The sequence below is a fragment of the Uloborus diversus genome, chromosome 9, assembly GCF_026930045.1.
Source record: "Uloborus diversus isolate 005 chromosome 9, Udiv.v.3.1, whole genome shotgun sequence".
NCBI classification, from domain to species: Eukaryota; Metazoa; Arthropoda; class Arachnida; order Araneae; family Uloboridae; genus Uloborus; species Uloborus diversus.
Window position 1 is genome coordinate 42371909 of NC_072739.1, and position 23888 is coordinate 42395796.

The following is a 23888-nucleotide window of genomic DNA, read 5'->3' on the forward strand; positions in this document are numbered from 1 at the left end:
CTTAAACTTAGTGCTAGTTAGAAAATATTTCCGAAAATAAAAGTAAGTTTTTTTTTTGTCTTATTAACTTTGTGTTGCATGTATTAAACTTTTTGAATGCATTTAATAGTGTATGCATACTCATCTTACGATATATGCGTTTGGTGCAATTATTTAGCTCTCGCGAAAAGTTCAGCTTTTTTTGTCAACTGCCACTTTCATGCCTGTTACCTGGAATTTCCCAAAACCATTTCCGCTTCAACGGAGTAATGAATGCATTCAAAATAAACATAGGAATTTTTTTTCAATGGTATTATAAACATAAACGGCGCGGCGGCAGAAAAGCTTCCTCCTGTCTGATTTGTTTATTTTTTTCTCTTGACTTGCGCAATGTGGTGTTCTACGTAATTGGTTAGAGAATCCTACTGCAGACATAAAGTTTTTAAGGGTTTTAGTCTTTTTATTTAGTGTCGTGAAGTAAAGCGTGCTTCTTTTTATTGTGGAAATTATGTTGTGAAATAAGAATTTACTTGAAGTGAGGAAACCTTTCTGAAGTTCGACTATGCCGCCTAAAAGTCTTATTTGGAAATATTTCTCAAAAACCTCTTCTACAATAGATAAATGCAATATTTGCATGAAATCCCTGAAATCATCTGGAAACACTACAAACTTGATTGGACACCTGCGATCAAAGCATGGAGATATTCATGAAAAACATTTTCAGTCCTCAGAGAAGCCTAAAGCAAAAGACAAATCGCAGAATACAGACTTTCAACCCATTCCATGTTCTTCAATTACTGTAACTCTATCAGAAGATGAAGAAGAGCTGCGTCAACTTGAATCTTTAATTTGAATGCTGCAATAATGAATAAAGATGCTTTAGTTCCAAAATTCAATCAAAAGATTTTGACAGAAAGTTTTTGTAATCTAAATTCTTTTAAAGATGGTGGTGATTTGCCTAGCTAAGTGTCACAAGATATTATGCATGATTTGTAGGGATTCCCAGCCTATCTCAATGGTTGAAGATGAGGGTTTTAAGCATTTGTTAAAAGTAACTGTGCCGTTGTATACAGTTCCATCTTGGAGAACAATTAATTCGTTGATCGATCGAAAATATTAAACGGTTGCCCATATTGTAAGAGAGACTGGAAAATGTGGCAAATGTGTGTCTCACTACTCACATTTGGCCTGAAATGTGCCAAACGAGAAGCTTTCTTGGTGTAACAGTACATTTGATTGAAAATTGGGAGCTTGAATCTGTCATCCTAGGTGTTTATGAATTGCATGAAAGTCACACTGCCCAAAATCTGGCTGATCACCTACTGAACACAGGCTCTGAATGGGGTATAAAAGAAGAAAAAGTTAATGCTGTATTAACTGATGGAGGGAAAAACGTTTTAGGTGCAGTGGAAAAAGCATACGGGAAACAAAAGCATGGTAACTGTTTTGATTTTTTAATGAATTTAATGGCCCAAAAATCCTATGAGTTGTTGCCATATGTAGTTTCAATCCTCGGTAAAGTTAAAAGCATTGTCAGATGGTTCAAACACAGCGTGGTAGGTAGCGATTAACTTAAGAAGAAAACTAAATACCCTTTAATTCAATGCTTATCAACTAGATGGAATTCTACCTATTACATGGTAGAAAGTTTTCTTAAGTTAAGACAGGATGTGGCGAGCATCGTAATTTTCAGTAAATCAGTCCCACCAATGCCTTCAGCTTCGAACGTAGAGTTTTTGATGGAGTTCGTCTCACTGTACAAAATCGTAGAATTTGCTACAAAACAAGCATCTGGAAAAAAATTCGTAACATCAAGTTGTGTTATACCAATCGTTAATCTGATGGAAAAGAAAATCAAGGACGTGGTTTGCACTTCAGAGCTTGCTGAGCAGTTGAAATTGAATATTTTGAAACAATTTCAGGTAAGATTTGGTGACATCGAAAATAATCGTTTCTTGGCTATGTCATCATTGCTCGATCCGCGCTTCAAAAGTCTTAATTTCGAAGACAAAACTGCATTAGACAAGTGGATCAAAAATCTGAACAATGAAATTAAGGATGAGATTGAATCGTCGGAATCTGATGACGGACACGTGTCTCCAGCTCCAATTTGCTCGCCAGGTAATTAATTTTACTCATGGAATTGCTCAAAAAATTCATTTATTTATACACATTTTATAAGATCAATTTTTCTGTGTAGAGGATGATTTTTGGGAAGACCACCACAAAATGGTAGAAGAAAATTGGAGTGTGAGGAAGAGGTCAAAGCTGTTGGAAGAACTTGACACAGGTAGTCTGGTGCCAGAACTTGCAGTCTATTTCAAAGCTCCAGTTCTCAGTCTAAAGGGAAATCCTATACACTACTACGGTGAAAATTATAACTATAAAAATTCAGAACTCGTAAAAGTTGCGTTAAAGAATTTGACAGTGATGGCAACTACCGTCTCATCGGAAAGAGTTTTTTTTCTGACTGGTGGGATAGTCCGCGAAAAGAGAAATGCCCTTCAGGGAGACAAAGTGAACAAATTTCTTTTTTTCCAAATTGTCAGCACCAAATATTGGGGTTATAATACTTATCGGCTTTCCCCAACAGTTCGTCCCTCTTTTACTTACAATTTGTGTTTAATTATGTAGCACTAACAGTACAACACATTTTTTTTTCTCTTAAAAAATAGTTGTTACAATTAATTCTGTATTTATAGTATAATTTGCACAACTCTGTCTCATCATTCAACTTACGGTAAGCGCTATGTTACATTTTTTCTTAGATTCATTTCTGATGTAGATTTAATTTTAGTTTTATTCAGTTTGAAAATATATTCTTAGCACTATACTAGTTTGTATAAATCGTTGCATGTCTTACTATCATTTTTTGTATTATTATGGTATTAAAGATGTCGCAAAATTATTCTTCTTAAATTGTATATATGACTTGAGAGAGGTTCTGTAATGTCAATATATCCTTCGGCTAGAAATTTCTGAAATAATAGCTATAATTTAACGAATTGACGCTATGCCAAAAAAATTTACTGATCTACTAAGAAACATTTGTTTGAGTTCATATATGTAAATTTGTAGTGAAATACATTCAAAAATGTATGTTATATATTGATAAAAAGATCAATGTTTTATAACATCGATGTTTTGCCATCGATGTCGCACCACTAGGGCATAGGCGTGCGCAGAGCTTTAGAAATGGGGGTACCACTGTACCAGGAGGTTAAAATTGCGCTTGGAAAGATTCCCATACTTGCTCGCTTAAGGAAAATTTTCAAATATTGTGTTTAAAAAAGCGGTTTTAAAGCGCATGAGGTATGAAATTAATGAACCTGAAAATGTAAAATTTTAGCCACTTTTATATTAACTTTCATTTCTATGTGCTAATGGGGGTACCACGGTACTCCTGGTGATTTCCGTGCTCACGCCTATGGTGAGGGGGGCTATTTTAAGCTTAAGTTGGCCCCTCGAATGAAATCGCTTATAACATTTTTTGGTTTAGGATGCAAAACGTGAGACTATAGAGCAAAACTGCGCAAAATGGGTGCATAACGAGCATCAGTCCAAATTTCGTCTCATTTCAAAATTCAATAGTGAATGTCTTTACTAAACCGCTTCCTGCCATACCTCCTTCTCAAATCCTTTATATTTTCTTTCAGTTTAGGATTCAAGACGTGACACTTTATATGAGAGGGGCAAAATAGGTGCATAACGTGAGTGTATGAAAAAACTACTTTTATATGTGCGGGGGATAACTTAAGCTTAAGTTGCCCGTTAAGCTTAAGTAACCTTAAGTCAGATTAGTATGGTGTGGGAACTCCTGCTGCCAGTGATGCTAAAGGGATAAAGGTCCGTTCCCGAAAAAATATTATAGCCGTTTTGCGTAAATCGAATCGCGTTGTAGCGGGAGTCGACTGTATCTCAAAATATTGCGCAGAAGCCAAGCGGCAAAACCAAAGTAGTGCCAAGACAGCAGTTGACCTAAAGACTGACATTGAACTGTTTGCAGATGAAAGTGAACCCAGGAAGAGAAACCGCTGGATTCTGGAGCCACAGAACATATGACTTTTGACAGAAGAAAATTCTCATGTCTGAGACAGTACACATCTGAAGTTAAAGTGGCAACCTCTGAAAGGATAAAATTCAGAGGGATTAGAAATATTGAATTGTGCTTGAGAATATACCGTCGAGTGAGAACCTTGCTGACCTTCTCACGAAACAGATGTTGAAGAAGATTCTACAAGGATTTAAGTATGCAGCAACATACCTTGACAAATGAACATTTACAGCAAAAACCTTCTCCCATTCTGAAACAAAGACTGAAGGACTTGTTAAACATTAGTGAGAGTATTAAATTTAGTGTTTAAGAGTGTTTAAAACTCTAACTACATTCAATTTAAATTCAAGAAGTCATCTAGTTTATTGAAGTTATTAATATATGTATATTTTTTAATGTATTAGAAGCAAAACTGTTAATTCATATTATACTGCGTAACTAGGGCTTTATAATATAATCAATGTTGTTTGCATATTGTAGGAGTTAAAATTACATTCTTGGTTATGATTTTTTTTTGGGGGGGGGGGAAATTGAAGTCTATAAAACCGTGTCATTGGCAAGTGGGCGTGTTAAAATTAATACCCATTACAGCGTTTAAATATTGTTCTCAGCCTATATATAACTTAACTGTAAGTGTATGCTGATATTATGCGAAGTTAATTGTGTGGCAACAGTTCACTCTTCCAAAAAGTTATGTAGTGTAGTTTGACAACAGCTGTGTATTGTTTTGCTCTTGCTTACTAGCTTGCAACGTGCGGTTGTGATTATTTGTCGGACATTCTGATAGCTAAATTGAAAACCTGGAGTTCAAAGAACTAAAAGCAGGTTAAAGGCAAGCCTAACTGAACATTTGTGGAGTGATCTACTCCAGGGAAAAGAATTACAGATCCTTTTTAACAGTCAAAAAAAGTTTTATTCAACAATAAACAGGGAAAAAACAACAAGCGTATATATCACAATACACATTCCCGTAATTTTGACTAGAACCCCACGCCCACCCGGAAATATTCACAGGAAAAATTCAAAACAAGTTTTGTTAAAGTTCTAAATATTATCAAAATGAATATTCACTCTAGTCAGACCTTGAATTTATGCCAAAAATACGAAAAAGTCCTGGTAGCCATATCAAAGGATAATGCATTTTTAAAAGATGGCACACACAAAACATAAAGGCACAATCCGCATGTCGGATATCCAGAAGAGGTGACACTATCCATTCCACTCATGTACGGCAGTCATGCCTTTTTCTCATTAAACTTGTCAATTTTAAACATCAGGGTCAGTTTCATTCGCCGAAGAACCCACCCGAACGAACATCCAGCCCGGCCACAATCCCGGACGCCGTTTTATCCTCCAGTAGTAACTTCCGTTTTGGACAGACATCCAATTTAACTAGCACGAACTTTCAAACGGCCCTATTAAGCCTCTCATCGACAAAAACCAACTTCACTATTAAAAAAAAAAAAAAAAAAAAAAAAAACCTTTAAAAACACTCAAGGTAATTTTTAGAACAGGCCCGCTCTTTTAGCAGGACCGAACGAACTTTTCTTACATATTTCAAGTTACCATCACGTCCTCAGCGTGGAAAATTTAAGTAAGAGACATCGCTTCCACGTGCAAAATCTTAGCACCAAAACAACTGGCCAACAGCCGCCGCGGCACCGGAAACAGCAAAGAGCTCAGAGGAAAAAATAAGAGGTAAGAGATAGAAGAGAGTGAGTGATTGATTGATTGGCTCCCCCTTTTATACGTTCACCTTCGCAGTGGCGTGACACAATACAATCCAATACATAAGTTAGTTGTCAGAACAACTAAACACAGTTAACATTTTAAACTGTAAAACTTTAAAATAGTAGTCATCATGCATTCAGCAAAAAGTTACTCAGCACTTATGCCCATTACGTCTCCCATTGCGATGGTAAACACTACGTGAATCTGTTAGAATTTTAACTCTGCGGAATTATTCGCGCGCCGGTTAGCTAACGGGATAATTTTCACATAGTGAAAGTTCAAAAACGAAGAAAAGTTACAAAACTTTTAAAAACCTTCTACAGCTTTAGGAATTGTTTTCAAGAACCAAAAATGTATTATTTTTCCAACATTATTCATCATGCAAAATTTCACTTTCTTCTTCTTCTTCTTTTTTTTTTTTTTTTTTAAATCCTGAACGTAATTTATTTTTAATAACAAGGCACACATACATTTTTCAAGCTATGAGGGAATGCTTGATTTTTTATGTCGTGACCGATTCAATGAAAATATCTTGTATGAGAATGTGTAAACTGCAAAACGCATTCTGTACAATAACATGAATTCGACAACTCCATTATGGTCAATTACTCTTCATGGCAATACATTATAAAAGACATTTTAGGCACTAAAACAGTAAAAATCGTAAGGTTCAAAACTATACTAAAATAACGTCAACCTGTGCCCGAAAGACATTGTGATGAAACTTGAAAATAACATTAGTGTTTTTCTAAATCATGAAGTAAATATAGTGCATCAGTATCAAACTATTGAAAGTGTAAAAGATAATTTAACTAGAAAAGAAGCTATCGTCCGCATGGACTTCTGCGAAAATTAAATACAAAATATTTTGAAGACATTTCACTTTCGTGGGTGCCGTACATAAATAAATTGATTACATTACACTGTGGTTTTATATTTGAAGGGAGAAACTAAATAAATGTTTCCTTGCAATGTCAGAAAATCAAAAATACAACGTATATCCAACGTTGTCCTGATATTCATATTTTTCTAATCCCTGAAGAAGTTGAAATACAAAAGAAGATAATGGAAGATAATAGATTTCCCACATCAAACATTTTGCTGGTACACTAAAATTACATCACGTACAAGAAAACGCTTTTGAGCCCAAAAAGTTCTGCATGAAGAGCTTTAGCTGCTTTTGTAGCAAATTTTGTGGTCACTTCCATTTAGGTGATGTTACATATACCCAAAGTGGTAAAACAAAAATCGGTGTTGTGGCGGTATACAGATTCTGAGGACGATGTGCCCGATTTTCAGTAGAAGGTAGATCCAACATCAACGAAGCTGAATAAGGCCACAGATAGCAAAGCCGTGATGACTGTCAAGAACGGCGATTTTGTTCTTGTGGAATGCAAAATTAAGGATAAAAAAATAAATATAAAGGTATATACGTTTATCTGATTTTGAAGTAGAGGAAGGAGAGATCGGTGTTACTTTTCTAAAGCTCTCCAATGAAAATGGTACTAATTTTTAAAATAGATGAGAGTAACGTATATGATGTAAAATGAAAGAAATCATGAAAGTAGTACCAGTGCCAAATATACTTATCATCTTATCAAGGGTGACAGAGTATTCTATAAGTTTCCAAGAGCCAGTTAACGAATTTGGAAATTGAATTATTGACTGTTAGTAAAGGAAAAAAATAAGTTTTGCTGTAAGGGATATTGCAAATGCGCACGTTATTTCATAAACATGAAATTGATTTTGTTAACACATTACTTTTTTATTTTGTTCTCTTTAAGAATGAAAGTTTTTTTAAGATGTAAGATGAAATTTTTTAGTTTATTTGTTTTGATGGCATCAAGAGTGATAGGTTTATCATTATTAAGGGGTTACAAACCTCAAAAATGATGAAACGATCAAAAAATATTTCATTGCTTATTTCACAACTAAAAACTATTCTGAATACAGGGGAAAAGTTTCACTGCTTTAGTTCAAATATTAAAAAAGTTATGAGTGGATTTAGGCCATGCTCGCTATGTGTTCTTATGCAAAAGAAAAACTTTAAATTGCTTTTTCTCGATGCCGTTTTTTTTTTTTTTTTTTTTTTTTCATGTCATTAGAATCCCTAAGTATTTTTTTCTATTAAAGATACAACTTTAAAGTAATATTTTTTGCAATTGAGATAACATATTTGACAAAACTGTGCATTGGATAAACATTTTTATAGATTACTCAAATGTTTAAAGCATGTTAAACCTGTAAAAAACCAAATTAAAAAAAAAAAAAACTTTGATTTTTTACATAATTAATCACAGAAAATTTTCTAGTAAATTTATAAGCAAATGAATGCACAGATTTTTAGAGATGATTATAGTGATCGTTTAGCAAAAAACTTTTTTTTAATTAGTGCAAAAATAAAAAAAAACCTTAGGGATTTTTAAAAATTGAAATTTTTCTCAAATTTTTGAATTTTTAAAAAAAGTAGGCAATATTTTTATATTTTGAAAATAAATTATTGATTACAAAATAAGTATGCATATTATATTTTCAAAGAAATATGAAATTTACTTAAATCTAAAAAAAATGTTTGAAAGGTACTGTGACTCCTTAAGAACTTTTTTTTTTTTTTTTTTTTGGAAGTAGAATTTACAATGTTTTTAAATTTCATTTGGAAGTTTTACTTCGAGACGCTTTAAACATAGTAGTTTTAACATTTCATTATTAAGATCTACCAAACAGTAAGTACTGCGATTTTTATAATAGACAATTTGTTTAAATTTCAGATAAGACTGATGAGTAATGATAGCAGATTTTAGTTCGGTTGTTATTTGATTCGTGTAATATAGAACATAAATACTAACAAAGCAATTGCATTATTTATTTATTTTTTTGTATTTTGAAACTGTTGTGACTGTATTTTATTTATTAAAAGTATCTAAAAAACTAGAATTTACTTTTCTTTGGTTATGATAAATGGTATTCCACTCCCCAGCCTTCACTTGTCCTTACTCTGCCAATAATATCACACCCCTAACTATTCCGGAGCCTATAAAACTCTCCAAAAGAAAATGGAAAATCTTCTGATTTTTATCATTGCTAACATAAAAAATAACTCATGAAATTATGAATATTAAATCAAATAGATTATTTTTTCTTTGGGGACACTAAATATTCATTTATCGTATATTCATCCATATATATTGCAACGTACTTCAAAAAATAAAACTGATAATTTACCTTCTTTTTCAACTTCGGGAGGCTTAGGAATTATTGTTCCTATTTGACTATAGAACAGTACTGTGCTGCATTTGTTATCCAGTGGTTTGTAGGCTCTTTCCTGAAAACAAACGATTTAACTTCTTCATTAAAAATATATAATAGACGCAGTTAACTGTGTTGTAAAATTTCATGCTTAGAATTACATTTCGCAACAATATTCTTCATCACATTTATTTTCTTTTCGCAGAAATTTAGTCTTTTTGAAAGTTTAAAATTTGGAAGAAAATAAAATAATTTCTTTAGCAAGATCCAAAACCATTCTTTAGTATTAACGGGTGGGGATGAGTTATAAAACTGCTATACAGTAACGCGTGAATTAATGGATATAATGTTTCCTAAACGAATCAGCCTTAATTACCACAGCACGTTCATATCATTCCCTAGTATGTGTTTCTCTCGCCATTTGTTATTGCTATAGTTAAATGAGCTTTGTACTAAAGTTACATGTTCCATGGAAAAGTGGTAACGTTGCTGCAATATCATAAACACCTGTAATCTTTGCTTGAACATATTCAAGGATTTTGAGCATGTAGGAGGCCGAATGAACATATACAAATGTTGCAAAGATTTATTGTTACACTCAAGTGCCCATATGCCATACATTGCTTTTATGCTTCCAAATATAAAAGAATTAAGAAGGCTGGGGAGATATTCAACATTTTCAGGCGCAAGTATACATTCTGAAACCTTTAAACGTTTACAAGATTCTATTATTTCTATTTGAAATTCTATTTTGCTGGATCCCATGTCATGTCGGCATTGCAAGATATGAGGCAGCGGATTTACCTGTCAAAACTGCAAGTGTCCATGTCGATAATCTTGTACCTTTCGATGGCATAAAGAATTCTGAACTGCATCAACAACTATTGGCAGCGAGACTGAAATGGAGTAACGAAATTAAGTTGCACTGCATCCAGCCTTCAACGAAAGGTTTCAAGTCTTCAATGATTACTTGAAGAGAACAAATTATATTAGCCTGTCTTCGCATTGGTCACACAAGATTTACACACCAACATCTCTTTTGTCGCGACCTGCTACAATATGCAACACCTGCAATGTCAATCAGACAGTTTTGCATTGCAAATTTCAATCATGTTCGTTTCAAATTCTTTAATCATTTTCATCCATCTTTGAAGGAGTCCTTAGGGGACACGCTCCATCCAAAATTGTTCCCTTCCTTCAAGAGATAGGATTTTATACTCTAATTGAGTGTTCATTCTCTTGTCTTTGTTTTGTTATTAACATTTTTTATATTGCTCAAAAATGTTTCTCAGTTATTCATTTCGGCTCATTATTAAAAATTTAAAGCTTCGTTAATCTTTCATTTTGACACTTTTTCAAAATTCTAGAGGTTTTTTGTCCTTCGCGTCTTAATAATAAAACTCACCTTTTTGGCTCTTCTTTCCCTTATTTAGAAATCGTTTGGCGCTATATAACTTATTAAACCTCTTGCGCCAGAAAATCCAATCAAACCTAACCTCTTAGAAGTCACAGATGTAACATTCCTATCTGATTGCGTCTTCACTGTCTAATGATCGGCGAAAACGAAAGATTTGATTTTTTTTTCATTAGTGTATTTTCCTTAAGATGGCAGAGAGAAAGCAACTTTTATTTCAAGATTAAGTCATCGTCATCAGCGGTATTGATTATGGAATGAAGCAGGTTGATGTAGCTAAGAAATATGGATTGTCTCAATCAACAGTTGCAAACGTTCCTTAAGAAAAGGAAACAGATTGAAGATGCTGTGAGCTCAAATTCAATTAATCTAAAGCGAAAACGACTAAAAGTCGCGACTAATGAAAACTAAAACATTGATGCTGCCGTTTTAAAGTACTTTCAAGAGATGAGGGCAACAAATACCCCAATAAATGGTCCCTTGTTATGTGCATAAGCACGAAAATTTGCAGCAATGCTAGGGAACAAAACTTTTAAAGGTAGCAATGGTTGGCTAATGCGTTTTCGGGCTCGCCACTGAATAACTTTGGAGTAGATTCAGGGAGAGAAAAAATGTGCTCCCATGAATACGGCTAATTCAAGGAGGCAAGAAAAGATGAAGGGTATTCTTCAAAAGTATGCACTAGAAGACGTTTATAACGCTGATGAAGCTGGGCTGTTTTTTCAACTCTTACGCGAAAGAACTTTGGCCTTTAAGGGTGAAAAGTGTTACGGCGGTGAGAAATCAAAACAAAGATTGACTGTTCTACTGTATGCCAATGGTACAGGAACACACAAAATTCAACCTTTTGTTATTGACAAATCATTGAAGCCTAGGTGCTTTAAGAATGTGATTAAGTCTTCCCGTGGATAATTTAATAAAAAGGCTTACATGACGTCTAAATTTTCTTCTGAATGGTTGCTGAACTTAGATAAGGAAAGGAAAAAGAGGGAGAAAAAAATAGCATTGTGGATCAAAAATTGCTCCGCTCATAGCTCAATTCCAAAACTACAAAACGTCGAAATTGTTTTTTTTTTTTTTTTTTTTTTTTTTCGGCCGACGGCACTTATATTTTGCAGCCACTCGACCATGGGCATAATTAATACTATAAGAACCGTTCGTTAGAATAGATTCTTCTAGGCGTTGAAAATAAGTAGAAGACCACTTCTAAAGCTGTGAATGTTAAAAACGCATGTGGGTCATTCCATATGAAATCAACCAATGAGTGTTGCTCTATAGTGATGGATTTTGTTAAAAATTTAACCACAAGTAGTTATGGTAATGAAACTCTGAAATGTGAAATTTTAAAATATTTCATGAAATATTTTCCGAGATGGAGGCGCTTCAAATTTGGTCATTTCTATGAAATGGCGGCCTTTTTGAATTCTACCTCACTGCATAAAAGTGCATGTTACTAGAGAACTAATCATCCAAATTTTATAAATGTGGTGTCATTTTAAAAGTGTTTGTTGTAAGAATATTAATTCATAGTCAAAACGAAAAAAAAAAAAAAAAACACATTTAATCAAGATAAAACAGTGTGAAGGGGAAATTTGCCCTTCAAAAATTGCCCAACTTTAAGGGACCATAAAAAAATGAAGCTTAATTTTTTGCCTTCAAACTTTGCACAAATAGAATCTGATATATACACTGTCAGTTGAGAAAAAACTAGAAGGGTAAAATTTGTTATACCTGAGAAAACTTATTTTAACATGGTGCATGTATGTTAGCATTTTGGATTGATTTCCAATGACTATGCCCCGGAACAAATAGCGAAAATTGAATTTTTTTTAAATTCTATTAATATTAGTTATTCTATATATAGCAAATTATTATATATAAGTATAACATAAGAAATATATGTTTATTTTATGGTTAAACATTTTATATTTTTAATTTCGGATCTCTGGATAGCCAAATCTTTCAATTGTAGAAAAACATCATTTTGTGAAATAAACATTTATGTTTATTTCACAAAATGTATTTGAAATATGTATATTTTATACATACAATAATATTACTGCATATGTATTTATAATTTTAATATTACTTAATGACTTCTATGAAATTTAGTAACGTTTATATAAATGTTTACTATTTCACTTTTCATTCACATTTCTTGACATTTAAATACAATAATATCAATGCAGACATGAAATGCTCACTGTAAGTTATTGTTATAAAAATATTTTTTAGGAGAAATAATGTTAATATATATATATATATATATATATATATATATATATATATATATATATATATATATATATATATATATATATATATATATATATATATATATGTAAAATCTTTCACAAAATGCATTTCAAATACATTTGCTTAAATTTATTTCGAGAAGATAACTAAAATCAACTTAAGTATGAAATCATATTATATATTCCTGAATAAGTCTTCAAATTACTTTCAAGGGAAAAAAAAGTTTCACAAATGTCAACAAGCAGTGTTTATTATTAAAGCTGAAACTTATGTTAATTTGTTTTTAAAGCTTAGCATTATGTTACTTCTTAAAATTTTGAAATATTTTTTCAATCGATTGATTTTCTTGACAAGAAATTTGATAAGTTCTTCCTGTAGGTGTCTTAGGAACAGAAACATTTTTCGATACATATTCAATGGGAATCCAGCAGATATCTTGAGGTTTCGGCCATATATATGATTTACATGGGCCAGGAGGATGCATAAACAGAATTTTACAATCATTGTATTCTTCACATATGTCTAAAACCTTTCCAATCCACCAATTATCACAATAAACACAAGCCACATATTTTTCCTTTTCGAGTATCAGTGGTTCTCATTCAGATCCCATAGTAGCAATGAATGATGTTAAACTGTTTGATACCCTCGAAATCAATAACTGAGTACTGTTTATTGGCACAAAACTATGATTTGATCTTGTCCCTGAGATTGTTTTTGCTGTTTCATATCTGTGTATTAATTGGTGTGTTGCAATTTCAACTTCAGATGCACCTATATAAAAAATGTCCACACCTTTAATGAATTCTTTTGCAAAATTGTATAAATCAATTGCATTCAATATAGGATTATGTGGACGCTGAAGACTTGCCTTAGTAGCCATGCGTTTGATGGTACCACCTATACCATCACAAGTCCCTTTTCCATGACAAGAAGCAAAAAAGTGCCACTCAGCTTTGACACCGTAATCTTCTTCATGATGGCAAAGATTGACAAAATTTTTGTAATTCTTGTACTGAGATGATGCTCCATCGCTGAAATATTTAATTAGCTTAATATGAGGAAATTGTTTAATGAAATGATTAACAACGACTTTTAGAGATGTCCAAAATGTTGTAGTGTCGTGACTTTAAATTATCACTTATAACACATGTGGAGATTGCTTTCACAGTATTATTGTTATTCACGTAGATAAGGAAAGGATGAACCGTAGACTGTTCCTTATTCCAATGTACACTTTGGATAGCATCCTGAATGACAGATGTATAGTTTTGGGAAAAATCTGCCACAATGATCGCAGTATCTGCATTTAAATTGCTCTTTGCTTCTACAAAATAGCGACTTTGAGCTTTGGAAAAAAAATGATGTGCACATAAGTGTGATAATTTAGTCAACAATGTATCAACGAATTCATCAGTTGATGTAGTTACAGTCTGCATTTCTGCATTATCAGTTTTCACCCATTGTTTGTAGGTAATATTAAAGCTCACTTCAATTTCGTCATTCTGCATTAAATAATCTTTTAGATTTTCTGGAGATGGACACTTATTGCACCTGTGTACCATGCATTCTTCTGACTCAATATCACAAACTAATTTTTGTAAGAGTGATATATAATCTTGCATGTGGATAGCATGAAGCACGAGTTTAACATTTTGATGATGAATACAGACGCATACAAAATGGATACCTCTACTTCCCACGGTCACACATTCTCTTGGTCGTAGCAAACAAAATTTAGAGAATCCAATTTTTGCGCTATCATTTTGTTCTTTAAATGCAAGATACAAGTCTTTTAAGGTATGTAAAATTAGCCTTTTTTGTTTCAGTACCCTCCCATTTTCAGTTGGGACAGATAAACAATCTTTTTTCCCTGGACATACACGCGTGTTATCATCATTATAATAAAAATCAATCACTTTTTGTATAGTATCATAAGGTACTGTAACACTTTTTCTAGCGCTAGATGTTGATAATGGACCTTTCAATTGAACAAATTTTCTAGCTTTTTTAACTAAATATTTTGTAGTGTTGAAATAAGTTAGTTGGTTCAATTGTCCATGATTCTGGTACTAATGTCAAAATTTGAATTTTTTATTTAAAAGATGCTGTAGTTACAAACTTATTTAATAATTTTTCCATCAAACATGTGCAATCTGCACAATTGTTTACATTTTGTATTTCATTTAGGCTTTCCACACCAATTGCTGCAGCTGCTTTAGTAGAAATAGAATCATTTAATTTTTTAACCTTACTTTTCATGTACTGAAGTTTTCCTTTACAGCTAACTTTACTCACTTTTACTGGTGAAAGATCCAAAGCATGACAGCTGCTATTTAATTGTTCAATAACAATTGTGGGATCAGAAAAATCTTCATCACTGACATTAGTACTTTCTTTGTCAACAGCCGATAATTTTATGTCCTTAGCCTTTGATGATTTCAATAAGGAATAGCACGAAATACAGTTTCTTCCCAGGAATAAGTACTGTAGGATTTGTGTTGGACAAATTCATAGAAATAGTTTTTAATGACTTTTTCCTGTTGCTGCTAGGATGTTTTTTCAATGGATCACAACAAGCCTTCTAATTTAATGTGTACCATTTTAAATATTCATCATTGTGAACTTCACAAATGCTTTTCATATGCAAGTTTTCATCTTCATTACTATAACATACTCTTCTTTTTAATATTTCTATATCTTCTGCAGACAGTTGACTCACAGGAATATATTTATCACTCAACGACACATTAAGTTTAACACATATGAAACATTCCATTGTTGCTGAAATCTTTCAAAAGGACCACAAATAAAATACACTGAATGAAAAACAAATCCTGACAGCTCTGTTAAAAGCATACAATTATTCCTTCCAATTGTATGATGCAATATTACATCACCCAATTTCTGATTGGTTAAAATATATGTGACCTCATCATGCCTCAAACCAATAAAAAAGCAGATGATGCAACATTTGGAATAGCTCCATGAAAAATTGCATCATCCAACACTTGATGACAAAAATGGGTTTCAGTTCCTTAAAAAAAACAAAAGTCTGATGGAAAGTTTAAGAAAATCAAATTAAAATGTAGCACTTAAGATAAAGATTTTACATATATATATAAATATATTTTAACATTATTTCTCCTAAAAAATATTTTTATAACAATAACTTAGAGTGAGCATTTCATGTCTGCATTGATATTATTGTATTTAAATGTCAAGAAATGTGAATGAAAAGTGAAATAGTAAACATTTATATAAAAGTTACTAAATTTCATAGAAGTCATTAAGTAATATTAAAATTATAAATACATATGCAGTAATATTATTGTATGTATAAAATGTACATATTTCAAATACATTTTGTCAAATAAACATAAATGTTTATTTCACAAAATGATGTTTTTCTAGAATTGAAAGATTTGGCTATCCAGAGATCCAAAATTAAAAATATAAAATGTTTAACCATAAAATAAACATATATTTCTTATGTTATACTTATATATAATAATTTGCTATATGTAGAATAACTAATATTAATTGTTCCGGGGCATAGTGATTGGAAGTCAATCCAAAATGCTAACATACATGCACCATGTTAAAATAAGTTTTCTCAGGTATAACAAATTTTACCCTTCTAGTTTTTTCTCAACTGACAGTGTATATATCAGATTCTATTTGTGCAAAGTTTGAAGGCAAAAAATTAAGCTTCATTTTTTTATGGTCCCTTAAAGTTGGGCAATTTTTGAAGGGCAAATTTCCCCTTCACACTGTTTTATCTTGATTAAATGTGTTATTTTTTTTCGTTTTGACTATGAATTAATATTCTTACAACAAACACTTTTAAAATGACACCACATTTATAAAATTTGGATGATTAGTTCTCTAGTAACATTCACTTTTATGCAGTGAGGTAGAATTCAAAATGGTCGCCATTTCATAGAAATGACCAAATTTGAAGCGCCTCCATCTCGGAAAATATTTCATGAAATATTTTTAAATTTCACATTTTAGAGTTTCACTACCATAACTACTTGTGGTTAAATTTTTAACAAAATCCATCACTATAGGGCAGCAACATTTTCTCAATTTGGTTGTTTTCATATGGAATGACCCATGTGACATTATTGTTGGAAGTTAGTGGGCAGTAACGGAGAAAATCATTCTGAATTGTTCGAAAAAGACTGGTTTATGTGTCTAAGAAGATAAAATTTTATCCGATTGTGATGAAAATTCCTCCACGGACTGTGATATTTCAGATGATCAAGAAATTGTTTTCAATCTCCAAAAATCTGTATCACAACTCGAGAAAAAAATTGGTGAAAAAATATGGAGAGAACGTGGTTGATTATTTGACAGCGGGTGACGACGTTACAGTTTTCGCGAGTTACTGATTAAAAAATTCTCTAAGAAATTACTGGTAAGAAGGAAAATAGTGGTGAAGAAGACGATGATGATGATAATATGAGTCCATCACAATCCTTATTTGTTGGGAACTCCAAATAATATTATCAATAATTCCCGTTTATTTTGATATATTTGACATTAATTAAATCCCCATTTTCTTTTATCTTGCAAAGTCACAAATGCTAATTTCAATGTATATAACGTATTTCCCGATCTTAGACACGTGCGTGCCTTACGTCATGAAATGACGAAGTTCCTTATCCATTTGATTGGCCGCCGTTCTAACATCGGGAAATGCGCATTTCACATGCAAACGACTCTGGCTGACTATATATGTTGCTTCTGTAGCTCAGTTGCTCTCTCTCTGTTAAGGCGCCGTATTTTAGTTTCATAGTCAGCCAAGTCGACTACTAGCCGTCATGCTCTCGAATAGGCATTTTATAACTGTAAACTTTATCTGCAAACCTTAAGTTTAAATAACTGTAACTTCGATTGCATAAATGATTCCTCATTTGTCATAATGCAAATTTACAAATAATGGTTTTGCATGTTTTACAAATCTATCTATGCTTCGAGAGAACTTACTTTGCAATATCATATTTCATATGTAAATAGCTCGCCCAGGATACCACTGTATAATATCACCAAGGAGGAAATAAAGACATAATTTCAAATGCAGGTATTGATTTCTGAAAAGGACTCCAGTTACACTCTGCAACTAAAAATGTACTAATTAAATTAGTTATCGGTGCGATGACTTCATTGACAAAACCTCATCGCACAATATTATTGTCATCCAGCCACAAACGTACGTCATTTTTGTGCTTTGGACTCAATGTATACCTTGTTGGTTGATCTAACAGTCAAAATAGCGGTCAAACAATGAAAACTGATTTTAATTATGTTTTCGAGTTTTTTTTTTTTTTTTCTGAATTCATTTCAATTGATAGGAATATTTAATCATAATTACCACTTTGCCAATAAATTTATTATATACTACGTTAAAATACATTTATACTTAGGTACCATTTACTATAACTTAAAATAAAATAACCCTATTGTATTCCCAAAATATGTAGACCTTCGATATAACAATATATACCTCTGGTCCCCAAAATATCATTGTAGCGAGGTTTTACTGGGCACGTATCGAACTATTTAGAACATTACTTGTCCTGTACTTTTACTCTCCTCATTTTTTAAACGTGCCTCACGTGTTAACATTACTTTAAATATCGCTCTAATAGTGGCACATCTCAAAAAAAAAAAAAAAAAAAAAACACACTCACACAACCGTAATAATTGTTGATTTACAACCCTAGTTTGATGCTTTTTTTTTCTGCCAAGTAACAACAACAAAGGTAGTACATATTTCTGGTCCAAGGTAGTGTATAAACGATCTAATCACTAATCAATAGCGGCATATCAGTAAAATTTCAATATTTGAAGGGAAAAGCTCCGAAGTTTATCTGTACATTATTACAGTTTCAATTTCAAAAACCAACCAGTAGGGGATAGTGTTGTACCTTGGGACGTTTGTAGCTTGGGACATTGCTAATTTCTAAGAATCTATTTTTAGCAGCCATGTTTTTGTAATCTCCAATAGTAACCTTCACCACTAAATTGTGCCATAGTAACAATCGGCACCAAATGAGTAAAATTCATGATTTTGTGCGAGAAAGAAAATTTTGTAACTCTAATGTAAATATTTTCTTAATTTTTATTTCATTTTCTGTCTTAGTATTTGTAAAACTAATCAACTGAATTTTACTTTGTTGTAAAAGAAATACTTTATATTTTTTGGTTATGAGAAAATAATGATAGTTCCTCTATACTGACCACCACATTGGTTTTTCGTAAACCACGTGGTGATTGTACCTTGGGACAGCCAAACATATTGTACCTTAGGACACGTTCCAAGTTACAACATATGCATGGCTTTTAATAGTTAAGATATGTTTAGGAACATGGAAACATGTTCTAATCTTATGTAGTCTTTTAAACGCATTCAATGTTAGATATATTAATTCATAATTCAATTATTCATGTTTAATTCATCACCAGGATTTTTTTTTTGTTTTTTGGTGCAAAATTGGTTTATATGGCTGTTCCCAGAATCATGAAGACTTTGCCATAGTACAACAGGATGTGTCCAAATGTACAATAGAATGTTGTACCTTGAGACAGTTTGGAACTCTTACTTTAAACGGATGGTAATATTTTATTTTCAAACACTCTGAATTTAAAAAAAAATATATTGCATAGAAATATGTTGGGTTATTTTAATGTGACTTTTAGATTCTAAATTTGATTTAAATAATTGACGTTAAAAATTAAAATATGAAAATTGTCCTAAGGTACAACGCTCTTCCTTAAACATGTCATTTAGTTATTGCTTGTATCGTACAGTATGTGTGAGAGGATATCAGCTACACGTACTTCATAAAACCTTAATGTTCTCCAATACTGTTTTTTTTTTTTAATGTGCCACTATTATCGTCCGTCGGTGAGCGATATGACCTCAAGAGGTTGTTATTGGAGTTTTAACTATTTGTGTTTGATTAAAAAGAAAACTTTTTCCAGCAATGGAACGTAGATTCCAATGAAACCTGGAAAATCTTCATCAGGAAACTCGATAAAAGTTTTATGACATGTCATTGCATGGGAGCCGATCCTATCATGATCTTGTTCCAATCCTAGTGAGTTACCGTTTTGCGTCAAGATAATACATATCACAGAAGTATCATTGCAACACAGCGAAAGTTTCGTCCATTTCATCGCCTTCATGTACCTCGGTTTTTTTTTTTTTTTTTTAATCTTTATAAAACCACAATTTGTAGTAACAAATATGTTCATGGATAATGAAAGGAAAATTACTAAGATGTTTCAAAAAGAAAATAGTCGTTGCAAATGAAGATCAAATCAGGACAAATTCTTGAAAGTTATTTAATTTATGAAATTAGTCTAATTTAAAATATTGTACCTTATAATTATATTCCACACAGCTCTCATCGAAGTAGGGATTTGTTGTAGTGAGTACTGTAGTGATATCATTGTCTAATTCCTGGAATTAAAATGAAACAATCTCATACACATTTTGAAATTAGTAAGTAATAAACTATATAGCTAAACTAGTACATCAGATCATGTGGGATTAAGTAAATCTTAGAAAATCATTGCAGCTTACCAGGGGAGAACAAGTTTTATTAGCTCGACTTCGCATTGGGCATACCAAGTTCACCCATAAATACCTCTCAATGCCGCGAACCAGCTCCACTGTGCAACACGTGTAGCGTCAATCAGACAGTGTTATATATTTTAAGTAATTGCTCAAATTTTAATCAATTACGTTTTAAATTCTTTAAAATGATTTTAATCCATCTTTAAAGGACTTGCTTGGGACCTACCCCATCGCAATTTGTACTCCTTCCTGCAGGAGATTGGTTTATCCTTTTTGGTTTAATGTTTGTCTTGTGATTATGAGATTTTGTCCTTTTCTTATTTTCAAAATATTGTTTCATCCATTTTTTCATAATCTATGCTTGTTTAAATGTTTTTAACGACTGTTTATTTTAAACTTGTACTTGAAGTTTTATGCCTTATACTTCAAAATACGCTTACTTTTACCATTTTCTGACTTGGTACTTGAATGAAAAATAAATAGTGTTAAATAAAAAAATTATTTGGAGCAGTATAACCCTCAAGGGTTTATGCGCAATTAAAATCAAATAAACCAACCAACCAAATCTTAGATTAAAAAAAAAAAAAAAGTGGAAACATTTATTGATAGATTGATAGTAAAGGACCACGATCAGAATCTTTGAACTCTAGTGTCTCCTATTCAGAATTAAAAGAAATTTTTCACATGCCAAACCCAAAAAGTAGTGGCCAGTAATAGACAAGGTGTTTTGCGTCATTTTTTGGTACCTGTCAGTTCTCAGATAAAATTGCTGATTGGGCTTAACGCAAACGCCAGACTCAAATTTAATGGCTTTTAAAATTTAAGCAGAACAACCACAACCAATAATTAAAGTTACTGATAAAGTATACCATACAATTCCTTGGATTTATGAATAAAATTTGAATATGTGTACTTATCAAACTATTAGTTTAAGGGATGACTTATTAACCAAAACAGAATAGTAACGTTTTATTTTTCAATACGTCTGTGAGTATGTAAGATAAACAAATAATACAAAAGTGTAGGAATTGAAAGAATTGCTCTCTTCCGTCAAGCATAAAATCTAGAGCAACATATTAAATCAAAATTTTTGCATCGTATAAATATTTGATTACATTAAATTCCAAGAACACTCAAATCTGTTTTTATGCAGTGGATAGGGGCCACATAAAAAAAAAGGTTCAAAACTCACAAGTAGCTATAAAAGGTTGTTTTCGCAAGAAAACATATTTTTTTTATGCGGTTGGTAGGAACCACATAAAAAAAAAGTCTCACATAGAAAATAACCTAAAAAGCTTACAAAATAATTAGGAATTGCTTCTTTAAACAAAATCAAAAATAAACCAAGTGATGATAATTTTGACGAGTAGTTGGGCTCAGTTTTTGGGAAGTTACAGTGACTTCCCATCAAGGTGCCTATGTCGCTACTTGAAGATACTACTTCGCAAGCGTTTAAAAATTAATATCGTCAGTTGAGTCCCACTTTAATTGAAATTTTTAGCTACCGCAAAAAAATAAGAAAAAAAAAAAGGTTTGAGTGCAACAATAAAGATTTTTTAACAAAAAGACCTTCATTTATATTTTAATCAAATGTATTTAACTACTAAAACTTTTTCAAGTAGTAAAATTGCCCTAAATAATACATTCTTACTGTTATTCTCGAGCATCAAAAATTAGGCAACTCAAACTTTTATAATAAAAGATCTAATATAGGTGTGCATGTGTTTTTTTTTTTAATATAATTTTAGTGATAATGTATATAAATTAATTATTTTTGTAAATCAGACGATTGTTATGTCATGTAATGTACATTATTTTGTCTCGAAATAATGACTAATATCTGTGGAAAAGATTGTTTCAATCAAAACAAAAGGAAATCGCATTGTATTTTTTAAATGTCTGGTAACATCATTAGTAGTTACAAAGAAATAGTTAACGATTTCTTTTCTCTCGCAATAGAATGAAGGTTGAAGAAAAACTATGAATGCAGTTAATGGGGTTGTTTCCTTCTGTCAAAAGTACTACCTTTAGTCACTGAAGAACAAAAATGAGAGGAAAAAAAAAAAAAATACACGGACCCAGAAAATACTTTCCTTTTCCCAACAGTTATTTTTAAATTATTTTTTTAAATGTTCGATTTTTCTAAAAAGGCATGGTCTTTATGACGTCACAAATGATGTACTTCAACGCTACTCCACTGGCGCCCTGAATGTTTACGTTTATTGTCTACCACATTTCCAGGCTATGATAATCCAGAAGCGAATTAGGCATTGCGCTCTACGCTTGCCGTCAACCATGTCGTTGTTACTACATGCGAATAAAGAAGCGAATTAAATATGTACTCTGCGTTAATGGCAACAGTGAATGACAGTTCATCATTTGTGATGTCATGCGCAGAAGGGTAAATAATAAAATTGAGTTTGCGCATCGATTTAAATATTTTTTTTAAATAGTAAACCTTGTCAAATTTCAGATACTATGTTTTTCCGCATGCATGCTCTTTCAGAATTTTTTTTTTTTTTTTAATTTTCGGAAATGACCCTATTGCACAGCTATTAGAACATTTACAAATCAGAAACAAAATTTTTAAGACTGGGAAAAATCAATATATATTTTTTAAACATTAGTTATAACGTAATCAATAATAAAGTATTTAAGAAAATTTCAATTCACTTCTTTGATTCGTAAACCATAAGCTTGTGAACATCCCTAAACATTTGAATTTCTGAGTTGTTTCACTATTCTTCTATTGTTGGGGCAAATCTAACCTGGCAGCATTGTGAAACCTACGCAGATTCTTAATTATGGCGCTGCCAGGATAGGTATGCCCCAACTATAGATGTGCAAAAAATGCAATAAAATCGCCAGTGTTGCACTTATGTTAGAGAAAAAAAAATTTAAACTCTAGGAAAGAATAACTGAATAATGAATTTAAGATTCGTTATGAAGGTGCACTTTTCATGTTTAAAATACATTCCATTCTTATCCATTTTGAATGAGATTTAAAAAAAAAAAAGAAAGTCAGCGCGATATGTATTTTATGAACCTTACTTGGCGATATCAGTGGCAATAAATAATGAAAAGCAATTTGGGAGAATTCAGACTACAAAATCTTTAATAATTAATAAACAACTTACTGATAAGACTTACCTCTACAGTTAAAAATATTTGTTTTAACTGATTTGATATTGTTGGCTGTAAGAAAAAAAAAGCCGTTGTTAGCTGTTTTGTTAACTCATTGAATATAAATTCAATATTTTTAGTTCGTTTCAATTTCAGCAATACTTGAAGTAGTGAAGAAAACTTACCTTTTTGCGCAATTTTTCTATATTTCTCTTGAACATAGTTGAAATGTAAAGATTTAATCATTTAATTTAAGAAGTTTTTAATGTCGATCTTCTGCGTTTATAAGAGCATTCGAAAATAAAGCTGAAAGGTAAGACTTAAGAATGTTCTCCTCTATTGTTATTTCGTTACTATGGAAACACAACCGCGGAAACTTTTGGACTTGTTCAAGAACAGCGTTGCTAAGCAAAGAAATATTTTCGAGAAGTTCTCATTTTTCCAAATTAGATACCGTAACGAAATATATGCTCTGTCAATTTCCTCTGGTTATG

At 31.9% G+C, this 23888-nt stretch overlaps 1 protein-coding gene across 1 annotated transcript in view; it reads right to left on the reverse strand.

The window, feature by feature from the left end:
• The window catches only part of LOC129230178 (uncharacterized), a 222247-nt gene extending 198569 nt beyond the window's left edge, over positions 1-23678 (reverse strand). The window contains exons 1-4 of the mRNA XM_054864581.1: positions 23580-23678; positions 23422-23466; positions 20074-20154; positions 8987-9086 (exon numbers count right to left, since the gene is read on the reverse strand). Coding sequence (XP_054720556.1) covers positions 8987-9086; positions 20074-20154; positions 23422-23466; positions 23580-23615 — 262 coding nt within the window. The 5' untranslated portion in view covers positions 23616-23678. The remainder of the gene's footprint in view (positions 1-8986; positions 9087-20073; positions 20155-23421; positions 23467-23579) is intronic.
• Positions 23679-23888: the final 210 nt, after the last annotated feature.